The sequence below is a fragment of the Mytilus galloprovincialis genome, chromosome 11, assembly GCF_965363235.1.
Source record: "Mytilus galloprovincialis chromosome 11, xbMytGall1.hap1.1, whole genome shotgun sequence".
Classification (NCBI taxonomy): domain Eukaryota; kingdom Metazoa; phylum Mollusca; class Bivalvia; order Mytilida; family Mytilidae; genus Mytilus; species Mytilus galloprovincialis.
This window is the reverse complement of record NC_134848.1, coordinates 23,397,163-23,409,369: the sequence shown is the minus strand read 5'-3', so window position 1 is coordinate 23,409,369 and position 12,207 is coordinate 23,397,163. Positions and strand designations below refer to the sequence as shown.

General features: G+C 35.4%; 1 protein-coding gene across 1 annotated transcript; it reads left to right on the top strand.

Annotated features, from left to right (window-relative positions):
* Nucleotides 1–2,092: 2,092 nt before the first annotated feature.
* LOC143052076 (uncharacterized) lies at nucleotides 2,093–6,238 on the top strand. The gene is made up of 4 exons (XM_076225045.1): nucleotides 2,093–2,204; nucleotides 4,452–4,637; nucleotides 4,999–5,222; nucleotides 5,993–6,238. Exons 1-4 carry the CDS (start codon nucleotides 2,093–2,095, stop codon nucleotides 6,116–6,118), a joined length of 648 nt encoding a protein of 215 aa, XP_076081160.1. The 3' UTR covers nucleotides 6,119–6,238.
* The last annotated feature ends 5,969 nt before the right edge of the window (nucleotides 6,239–12,207 follow it).

Genomic DNA, 12,207 nt, shown 5'->3' with positions numbered 1-12,207 from the left:
CATTAATGTGTCTCTTCAAATTTCTCCTGCTGGCATATTTTAAGTCACAATAAGAACAAATCACTTCTGGCATTTTGTATGAAGAATAAATATCCAAAAATCTCTAAGGTTTGTTAATGGTTCTGGTTCTCGTAATTGTTGATACGGAAGTGGTCATGTGATTTCTAATTCGCGCGCTTGGTCGGGCTGGTCGAGTACCTGATTCCGGGATTCCCAAATTAGTCGGGCATGTATCAGAATGATTTTCACTTTCATTTGCCGAAACTGGTATTATTTCAGGGGGGCATATTTCTTTTTCTCCAATAATTCCTGGTAGATTTTCACTCACAAAACTATTTTCATCATCGAATTCACCTGTAAACTTGGCTAAATCCGGGAATTCAAAAGAGTGTTGCTCGGGCACATCGCGAATATCAGGACGGGCATTTGATTGATTAAACCAATCCAATTTTTAGCTCACCTGGCCCGAAGGGCCAATTGAGCTTTTCTCGTCACTTGGCGTCCGTCGTCGTTAACTTTTACAAAAATCTTCTCCTCTGAAACTGCTGGGCCATATTAAGCCAAACTTGGCCATAATCATTATTGGGGTATCTAGTTTAAAAATGGTGTGGCGTGACACCGCCAACCAACCAAGATGGCCGCCACGGCTAAAAATAAAACATAGGGGTAAAATGCAGTTTTTGGCTATTAACTCAAAAACCAAAGTATTTAGAGCATATCTGACATGGGGTATATTTGTTCATCAGGTCAAGATCTATCTGCCCTGATATTTTCAGATGTATCAGACAACCCGTTGTTGGGTTGCTACCCCTAAATTGGTAATTTTAAAGAAATTTTGCTGTTTTTGGTTATTATCTTGAATATTATTATAGATAGAGATAAACTGTAAACAGCAATAATGTTCAGCAAAGTAAGATTTACAAATAAGTCAACATGACCGAAATGGTCAAATGACCCCTTTAGGAGTTATTGCCCTTTATAGTCAATTTTTAACCATTTTTCGTAAATCTTAGTAATCCTTTTCAAAAATCTTCTCCTCTTAAACAACTGGGCCAAATTAAACCAAACTTGACCACAACTATCATTGGGGTATCTAGTTTTAAAAATGTATGGCGTGACCCGGCCAACCAACCAAGATGGCCGCCACAGCTTAAAATAGAACATAGGGGTAAAATGCAGTTTTTGGCATTTAGGGGAAATCTGACAGGGGTAAAATTATTCATCAATTTTTTTTCTCAGAAATACAGTCTACATTCTTCAACAGAAAGAAGAGCGGACGTTAAAAAGTAAACTAAAACAAAGAAACTTTACATTATATACGGCCCTGAATGTGGTGGACAGTAATATAATCCAAATATCTTCTTACCAGGAGTTTGACTTAAAGCCTGACAGGGTCTATAAGATACACATGGCGGAGAGAAATAATTATGGAATTGTAATAAAACCGAAAACAAAGGTAAATACCTCATTACTTTTTCCATAGACCAAAGAAATCCTATATATTTTTGATTTCTCAAAATTACTAGCCAAAAACTTAACATTACTGCATTGTATTTTAAAACTATACAAACCTCTTTTAGATGGGGAATCCAATGCCATAACATGATTTCATTTATTGTATATAGTTCTCAATTAAATATATGTATGTGCTCTACGCGTAGCTATTTTTAGACGCCCCCGAGATAATATTCTGAAATCTGTCCTCCTTCCTATCGAACAAACACGCTTGAATTACATTAGTATCTGTAAAAAGTATAACAAAACCCCACATTTGGGAAGCTTGCTAATGCTCATTCAGTTATAATTTTAAACAGTTGATTTCAACACTTAGTTAAGGCTGCTACAAAAAAAAAAATACTGATGAGACTTTATTTAGAGACATGTTCATTAATGTTCTTTTTTCTCCACTTTAGACATGTTCATTAATGTTCTTTTTTCTCCACTTTAAGGTGAAAGAACATAAAACCGGGGATATATCACCTGCAAATATTGGAATTGATTGTCAGCTATATGATTGTATTGCTAAGTACATAAACCTATGTAAGTTCGTACCTAATTACATGGAAGACGAGGATGAGAGTATATTCATCACATGGCTCAGACACAACGAGGTTCCGGGTCGGTTGGAAAAGCTAAGGGGGATGCAGCATTTATGGGAATAGGAGATTCCGAAAAAAATGACAGCAACAAAATTAAGGAAGTCGGTATCACGTCAATCAGAGGCTCACCCTGAGTTGCGAGAATAACTTGCCGATCATATGAACCATCTAGCAACAACTGCTGACAAAAAATATGTAATAACTTTGAAAGGTCCTAACATTCTATCACGATTTACCTCATCTTGCAACTTGTGTGAAACTGCATCACTATTTTGTACAGCTGAAATTAATTTTTTTGAAAAGGAATGAATGCGAGGGCCTGTATACTGAAGTCTGAAAGCATGAGAAAAAACAAATAAAATTTCAGCAGCAACCACTTTGTTAGGGTAACTTACCAAACAAGCTTCTAAACATTTTATTCTTATGGGGGTATGCCCCATGTCCCATAACAGTGTTAGCAGGTCGCTGTCGTAGGTTTGAACCAGGTTGCCTAAATGAAAAATTATATCTGCTTTGAGGTCTAGGTGTCCTGAATCTTGGATTAACATAAGTAGGTATTTGATTATGCAAAGCCAATGTCTGCCCATTTGGACAGGTTATAACAGGATGACCTGCACCACAACACATACGAACATGCCTATAAATACAAGATTGTTTAAAACAACTACACTCATAATTTAAAGTATAGCATTTCAAGTTAGACCCAGTGTTCAAGTTATTTGAAGTGCTACCATTTTTGTTTTCTGTACTATCATTCATATATATTAACCATAATTCCGAATCAACTGTAGCCCAGGAACCAGTAGGGTCAAAGGCTTTCCGCAAACGAAATTGTTCGTCGTGAAGCTTCCAACCTACATTATTACTACGCTTGGCACCTAAACGTATTATACTCATGTATTTTAGCAACTCCTGAAATCTTCCAGGATGAAGATTGCAATAAATGCTTGTAAATATAATAAACGCAGTAGTCCACACCTCAATACCAAATATTTTAGACAAGGTTAGAGCGGACTGCATGACAATTTGCCCATTTTGTACCACTAACTTTTGTGTGTTAGAATCTGATTGCATGTTTTGTGCTAATAAAACAGCCAAATCGATATATTCACTTTATAAATTTTATCTTTTATATTTTGTGGTACATTTATTGCAATGTCATTATTTACCCAATCTATTTGCTGTGGTATATGCATTTGTGGTGTACCAGTATATGTAGGTGTCAAGTTAATAAACTGATTACCGGCATTTTGCATTGGTATGTTATTGTCTGGGATGTATGTGTGACTTGACACAGTATGGGTATCTGCTGATGTGGAACTCTGTTGGCTAGCAGTTACACAACTAGTGACACCTAAAAGTAGTGATGGCCTTGACATGGATGTCTGCGTCTGGTATTCTGTTGTGAGTATCTCTGCCCTTGTAGTGGCGTTCCTCGGGAGTGTTAATTCCTGTCCCTTGGCTTTACGCTTCCTTGCTGTTCTTCTCAACATTGTGCTACAACTCAATCTGAGTAAATGTTAACAAGTGTTTTTTTTTATCACATTTATGTAATAGCTTAACAAAATCAATTCACAATTGAGTGTTAACGCAAAATAATAATCACATTTACAAGATATTTTAGCTGTGACCGTTTTGATGACATTGTAGGTTTTGAGATTGATCTCAACCATATATTGTACTTTTCTATGAATACCGACCCTCGACTTAGTTTAAGATCTGCGTAAAACAACCAACAATCAATCAATCAACAGATCAGTTTTAAGATCAAGTGATCGGAAGGAAGTCCTGGTGTCGAAAGGTATTCGTGTCGCGACACGCTAAAACTTTCAGGGTATTATATTTGATATACTCTAGACCCATTCTTTTATCATTAAACGTAACGATTTGGGCTACTGCTTTCTATCTGTCGGCTCCGTGTAAGATTTCCAAGTTTCGAACTAAGTTTGTTGGTAACGAAAGTTTCACTTCCGGTTTAAATAAGGTACATTCGCCCTAAAGTGGGAACGTCCTTTCGCCCCATAGCAGTGTACGTCCCTACGCATATTGTCCGTTACTATCTTTTGTAGTGATATTTGATTTTTGTTTTTATTAAATCTAGATACATATCACAATGGCTACCTTTTAAGGAAACTTGATGAATATGCAAGGGCCAATAAAAAACGCATGTCTCCTACTATATATAATGCCGGATATTTTTTTTAAGATTTGCTCAGGTTCTAAGTACAGCCGTGGACAAGGCATTAAGCCCATATATTGTAAAAAATGCATTCCGCAAGTGTGGAATTTTACCATTTAATAGAGAAGCCATAGACAGAAAGAAATTGGCTCCACTGGACAAAAGTTAAAAAGGGTCAACATCTGATCATACTGATACAGACCCATTATGTCATTCCTGTGGACAGTTTGTTTATGGTCACCCATTAGTAAAGGAGGGGTTGATTCCACAAGATCTTGCAGACATTTTTATCCCAATTATTGGCAAAGCAAAGAAACAGCTTAACTCCAGAGTTGTTACAGTTGCAAGGGTTATTACAGGTAAGATATAACATACATTAAAATAAAGGCCTCCCTGTGACGTTCAGATGAAGTACAGCAATAAAAATTTGCTTTTTTGGTATTTTTGTATTTTTGCATTGCATGTAGTGATTTTGTTTAATGGATTGATACCCATACATATTGGCCTCCATTAATACATGTATTATTTAATCAAAACAGCAAAGTATCTTAAACAAAATATTTCACAAACTAATAGAAAACATTGGACATAGAGTGACAATACATATTAAATATAAAGTTATGGGCTTTTATATAACATATATTCAAATATACTGTACATGTATATAATACTAACATATATAACAGGTATAAAAAGTTTTAGCATATTCATTTATTTTAGGATTAGAATGGAGAAAACAACTAGAGGACAAGGAGGAGAAAAAGACCCAGAAAACAAAAAGGCAACCAAGACAGAATAGTAAAACATCTGTTAATAAACAAAAGTCGAAAAAGAAATCTAAGAAACCAGTAGAAAAACTAACACCTGAAGTAGAAATTAGTGAATGTGGTGATGATTTGCCAGAGCTGCCCCGCCCAAAACCAAAACAGAAAAGGAAAAGAAAGGTAATAATTTGAAGACTGAAAAAATAAAACACATTGAAGAATAATTCACATGATTGTAACACTGAATTTTAAAAAATTATATAACTTCAAAATAATGAAAAATATTAAATCTATATATATACATGTATAAAAGCAGTTCATGCCTTTTCAACTTTTACAAATATTTGGGTAAAATGAAATTCAAAGATATAAAATATACCCAATTATTTCTAAATCTTTCGTATAATGGTCATAGGTCATATTTATGACATACTCCCCATTTCCATTCTAAACTTTATGACATTATGATTGTATATTAATCATGTTAATTAGATATACCGTAGATACTCGCCTATTAGTCGATCCGATATTTCAAAGATAAAGTGTGACTTTAATCTGAGATTTAGTTGATTTTTTGTTTATCTAACCTTGCTGCATATAGCCTTTTTGTGCTGTTGCAGTGTAAAGCAGTCACCAATAAATCAATTTATTTAACCCATTTATTTACCAGAGCAAATCATCCTACATAGATATAGGAAGATGTGGTGTGAGTGCCAATGAGACAACTCTCCATCCAAATAACAATTTATTAAAGTAAACCATTACAGGTCAAGGTATGGCCTTCAACACGGAGCCCTGGCTCACACCTAACAGCAAGCCAAAAGGGTCCCAAAAATTACAAGTGTAAAACCATTCAAACTTGAAAACCAACAATTTAACTATATATAAATTTTATTTTTTTTTAAAATAGTTAATCATATGATCTTTATACTGGTATTTATTTATTTCAGACTGTTGATGGTGGTATGGAAATGTCAACAATCAGTGATTTGAAAGATTGTGAGGACGATGAGTGCTATACGTGTGGTGTAAGAGGGTGTGTGCAAGATGACAATAATGGTATGGGTTGGGTGTGATAATGATAGGTGTATGAAATGGTTCCATAGAGAATGTATTCCAAGTGATCAACTGACATATGTTGATCTCAGTCTCATTGTTGACAGTGATTGGCATTGTTTTTTATGTAGTAATAATAATAATAACAATGATATCAATACATTTATATGTCAAGTTTGCATGCTCACAGAAGAAAATGTTTCCATGCCTGACGATGAAATGTTTTGGATGCATTGCTCTGTATGCATGCATATGTTTCATCAATCATGTGTCCCATCAAATATATTTACAAACTATCAAAGATGTTTAGCTATCTCAAGACAATGGGTATGTGGAAGATGTCCTGAAAATTGAATATGGAAATTGCTCCAAGTTTGTAATTTCATTTTGAATATAATAGCTTATCGTGGTTATTTTTTCAACTTGGAATACATTTTTATTATGTAATAGAAAGTGTTGTTGTGCACTGCATGGAACATTAAAATACAAAATAAACAGGGAATTTATCAGAAAAAAACTCATTCAACAAAAAAAAATTATTTAGTAACCCAAACAGTCAGGTGTGGTCACCAATAAGACTCTGAGGCAATATATCTTTGCAATGAGCAAGAAATTCTTATTCTAAAACCCATTGATAAGAAACCATATAGTTGACCCCATCTAACATACAAAACAAAAACCATACAGGTCACATATAGAAAAGAAGATGTGGTCACTGTACGGCCTTCTACAATGAGCACAGCACATTCTGCATAGTCAGCTATAAAAGGCCCTGCATGGTTTTATAGACAATGTAAACATAGTAAAACAATTCAAACGAGAAAACTAACGGCCTTATTTATGTAAAAAAATAAACGAAAAACAAATATGGAACGCATGAACAAACGACAACCACTGAATTACAGGCTTCTTACTTGGGACAAGCACATACATAAATAATGTGGAGGGGTTTACTTTTCTATATCAAATGCTTGGAATGAATCAGTATATTTCTCATATCACACCAATCCACACACCCTTAGCATATCTTTTTTTATATAACAACAATAAATCCATTCCTGGATTTTAACTGACAACTTGCATGACTTGTCACTGCAGTTTTACAAGTATCCAGGTCACAGAGGTAAAAAATGTAGATGAATTGCATTCATTCAATTCTTATCCCAACACCTAAACTGATTAATCTGGTCATCAGTCACAACAAATAATCTCCTTAAAGATGAGAAATATATTTTAACCCTTTTGCAGTCGACACTGAGTTAATTAATTTGATCCTGTGCATGCTGCAGCTAAAAAAAATAGTACTTTCACTTTCACTTTCGTTTTTTGTTAATTTCCGGTGGTGTCAAGGTCTGATATCGATTGCCAAGAATATTCCTAAGTTTACCAAATTGTCTGAAAAATGAGTTTAAGAGTGAAAAGTATTAACTAAATGTTTAAACATCTTGAAAAATCCCCAAAAAAATCAAATTACTAAAAAAAATGACATTTTCACTGATGGGTGCAATTTGGGTACTCCTCGTGTTAGATTTATAGGTCATTTGACAGTCACTTTTGAATGCCAACTATATGTTATTGACTAGGAACTATAACTTGATAATTATACCAAAAGAACCGGCTTGGTCCAAGGAATAAATCAAGTATACATATATAATTTTTATTCGCACAGATTAACAGCGTAAACGTAAAAACCGCGATTTTAGGTGCAATTTGGGTACCGTCACGTTATATTTACAAAAGTCTAACAACAGATGATTAAACGGAATGAAGGAAACGAATCTCAATATATAGTTTGTTTCGTTGATTAGGTACCAATCTCTTGTTCTGTATACAGCAATATCTAGTCAAAAGATCATTTGAAGGGAGATCCAAATTCTTCCCAGTTAATTCAAAATCACATAAATGAGTAGTAAGATAGAATATCAGTCGGTTTGAAACAACAAATTTTCCTTCTCAGTTTAAAAATCCGGCAAGCTGTCAAGTTGTCTGATTTTATTCTCCAGTTTCTCACTTAAACACCATATATTTCCTAAATAGTAACTATTGAATAAACCGATTACTATAAGAAAGTTATACATTAAGTAAACACCTTGATGTCCTGTCAAAATATGGAACAGGAAAACAAACTAAAGACTTCAAATGGCTGAGTAGGAAAGGATGGTGATCTTGATGGTTTTTCTGTAATTACCTCTTTTGTTGCAGCTCTTTGTCCTAGAGCTGCACCTACCGTCTTACTACTATGTTTATCCTTAAACTACTCTTACCCCAATTGTTGAAACCAATTTGTCAAATAATCGGACCTCCACATAAGTTTCCTTTCCTTTTAACAAACTGAATCGTCACCAGAATCGGAACAACTGACGTTATTTCTCTCTCCCGATACATAAATATTTTTCATTGTTCGTCAAATTAGTGAACAGCTTTTCTTTGTCACCATCTGAAATTGTTGAACTAGTATTCAATATTGCGCGTCGCCTTACTCTTGCCTAAAATGTATAATTACATTTTTCAATTATGATGTATAATTGAGGGTTATGCGTGATGGTAAATATAAATATATATATAGAGAATCTGACGTAATAACAGAATAAAATTGTAATGTCGTAAACTCCATTTTTTGTATACTTTAATATGTATCTTGCAAATTATATGTCAGTTCCATGTAGCGCAACACAACCTATATTGCAGCATTCACATTGACGCATATGTCTAGGAATATTTTTTTTCTTCGCAGGGTACGTAGTTAAGGCAATATTCCCGTTTTCTTGTAAGGGGACGTAACTCTGGATTAACTCATTATATATTCGCGCCATGGCGGCTTGACAATTCAGCGCGTCTGCTGGTATCATAGCGGATTACAGTTAACCTACAGATATAAGAATAGGTAAACAGTATCAATGATGCTAAATTATTTACTGAATACATCAGATGCTATAAATTCTACAAATTGTAAAAAAAGATTGCTAGGCTAGACGTGTTTTTGCTTCTTAATCGTCCGGTACTTAGCCACGCCTTCTGTTACCGTTCGACCAATCGGAGGTTACTAATTGCTAATCACTGTCTAGAAGATGGCGGACACGAAGAGCACCTGTTTCGTTACATAAATGATCTAACTTTTACAGATTAGCGAGCATTTTCAGCATTCACACCCTTTGATAAACGACAAAGGTAACACACACACACGGGGTTTGCTGTTTTTAGTACAAATAATATTTATAAGTGAATTTAAAGTAATTACAAGAAGGGAAATTACATAACCACGTGCTTGCCGTTATCAATTATTCCAATCTATTTTTTTTTACCGCTCCAGTGAGCGCTAAGAACTCAATATAATGTCATGTATATGCATACATTTTAGGACAAGACACCAAGAAGACTTTCCAGGTTTCGTCAAACGGCAGGTCACTGTCTGTGATCGGACGCCGAATTTCTCCAACTTCCAAAAACTTATATCATATGATCTTATAAGTTGAAAATCATTGAAGACTGTGTGAAATTTCAGGTTGAAGCTAAAAAGAACGCATGCATTTATCCTTTCTTCTGAGCGATGGGCTGTAACTTAGAAGTTGTTTACACACGTTGTCAACAGACGACATCGGAACTGTTACCGTGATCTAGATAGATAGGCGATATATCCTATTTTTTTTACGGGAACCAGTTTTACATCATATAATGTTGTTATCTCCCTTAGTATCGAAAGTCACCTTAAGGGCAAGAAAATCTATTTTTTACTAACACATGAGAGTATCAGTACCAGCTATAAGATCTGCCAAAAAATTAAAGAGGGATATTGACGACCGAAAAAAATCTGGAGAAATTGCAATCGGAGAACCTATAGCTCCTTAAATCACCATCAAAACAAAAATTCTGATAAATTAACTGTAAAAAAACAGGGCATCTACAGTACAAAAATATCACTTGACAAGATATGTGTGTCTGTCCTTCAGGAAAAATTCTAGCTCGTCATTCTTCGTCATTTCACTGATGAGGAATATTGCACCATGTCTAACCATGAACTTACATCAAAGTTCAAAATGATAAATTAACCAATTCCTAAAAATTCAGACGTTTCCATTGCGTATCTCAAGTCATTACAGAGAACAAAAAATATAAAACTATGGCATGATCACAGCAGCCTTTTTAATCATTCATATCCATTTTCCGAGCGATATGTTAAAACTTGGCTAGTATTTCCGACCCCACCAAATACAGAAGGAAAAGATGATTAACAGGGTTCAGTATCAGGGAGACCGTGCCTACATCAAAAGGAGTCACTTACAGTACAGATCAGTAATAGGTTTCGATCTTGTGATGACCGGTGGTGAATCCCTGATAAGGACCAGACCGAGGGCTGCCAATGGATATACTCCAACACTTGGTCCAACTCCTGTGGTACAATCAGCTGAAGCAGTATATCAGGTTGAAGTGTTGGAGGAAGTCTGTCAAGTTGAAGGGGTAGAGGTAGTGCTGCAAGCAGAAGTGGTGGAAGCGGTACTGCAAGCAGAAGTGAAGGGGGGAGGAAATACACAAACCAGTGGGTACATAACTCTCCTCCCCTGTAAGGAAAATTATAGCGCGTGAAAGGGAATTGGAAGAGCTTGAAGAAGAGCAACAGCCAAACGAGTTTGTTTTTGATCAAATATCATTTCAACAACCACACATTCAGCAGAAGAATGGAATATGGTTCCAACAAGTAATTCCGAAATAAAATCAAAATCTTCATCATCTTCAATCACATGCTCACATAAGGTTTTGTTAGAGGAACTAACTTAACAATTCACAACCTTTACCAATACTGTAACAACTTACATAGAAATCATGCAGAAGGAAATTGTAAGACTGACTAGTCAGGTGACCGGACCACGGTCTGTAGTTCTAGGTCAAAACATAGATAACAGACACAGGAATACTTCTCCAGCCCGTCATTATAACAAAAACAGATATTCTCCTTACCGACCAGTCCAAAGAAGGATTATTACACCTATGCCAAGAAATACCAGAAGAAACTAAACTGTATGATATCTATGACGTGTGTTATATATTATTCTTTCTTGTGTTTTTTGTTTGTACATGAATAATGATTATTGATATAATTAGGTATTTAATTGAATATATTTAGGATAAAGTAATGTAGTACCTCAGGATCATCGGTGGTGCTCCACTGATGGGGAGGCAGATCCGGAAGACGAGAGAGCCTCGTTTCGGATCTGCCGGCAGTCGAAATCTAGAAGCAGAACCAAAGCACGCTGATTCTAGCCGATTCCAAATCCAATAAACCAGTGTTTTACTCGCAAGATAGCCACGGTAAGTTTTGAGAAAGCTTACATTGGCGCTGCGAGCATTCGTTTTCGAACCAATTCACTCGGGGAGTCGAATTATACATCAAAATTGCAATTTTCAAGGGGCCAACACAGCACCTCCATTTTGTTTTTAGGGATCACTGACAGGTCACCTATTTTCATTTTTCGCTAACCATAGCTTTGCTAGGTTAGTTTTATTGGGAGGGAAAGTTAAAGCACCGGGAAGAGAACCTTGTGTGGCTAAGTTTAAGTCACCGTTTTTTATTTTTGAGGGATTTTTTCATACTTGGCCGTTTGCGGAGCCCTTGTAGGAACAAGTGTGAACCCCTTACTTGTTCTGCAAAACCCTTGTAGGGAATTTTTTAAACCCCAATCCAATTTCCGCCGCGTATTGCACTCAGTTGACCTACGCAGTTCAACTTCCATTTGCAACCATAATTTGCAAATCTTCCAGTTGTAAACAGAAAGAAGAAATTGTAAGTGTCAAATTAAAGCAGCACACACATTCCACATACACTTGCCATTTTACATACACTCCTCTGGGATCAATGTTTCTTATTTATTTGTCTTTTGTTCATTGATTGCCATTCTGTTAGTGTTACATTCCTTTTGTAATCTAGTATAAATTTTGTTATGAACTTCATCATGAGTTTAAAAAACCAAACACAGCCACAGACTTAACTACGTGAATTCCATTTTTGCTTTATCATGCACATTGGTCTTTTGGTGTTGTCCCTAGAAACTTACACGGAATTTATACATTTTGCTTTGAGACGAAAATATTGTCAAAAAATTATGAAAACAAAACT

Bases quoted from the DNA above. Each gene is read 5' to 3' on its own strand.
- LOC143052076 (XM_076225045.1), top strand. From the start codon at position 2,093: ATGGCTCAGACACAACGAGGTTCCGGGTCGGTTGGAAAAGCTAAGGGG. The intron at 2,205-4,451 runs GTATCACGTCAA...AAAGTTAAAAAG, and splicing joins CAACAAAATTAAGGAAGTCG to GGTCAACATCTGATCATACT. The intron at 4,638-4,998 runs GTAAGATATAAC...CATTTATTTTAG, and splicing joins AGTTGCAAGGGTTATTACAG to GATTAGAATGGAGAAAACAA.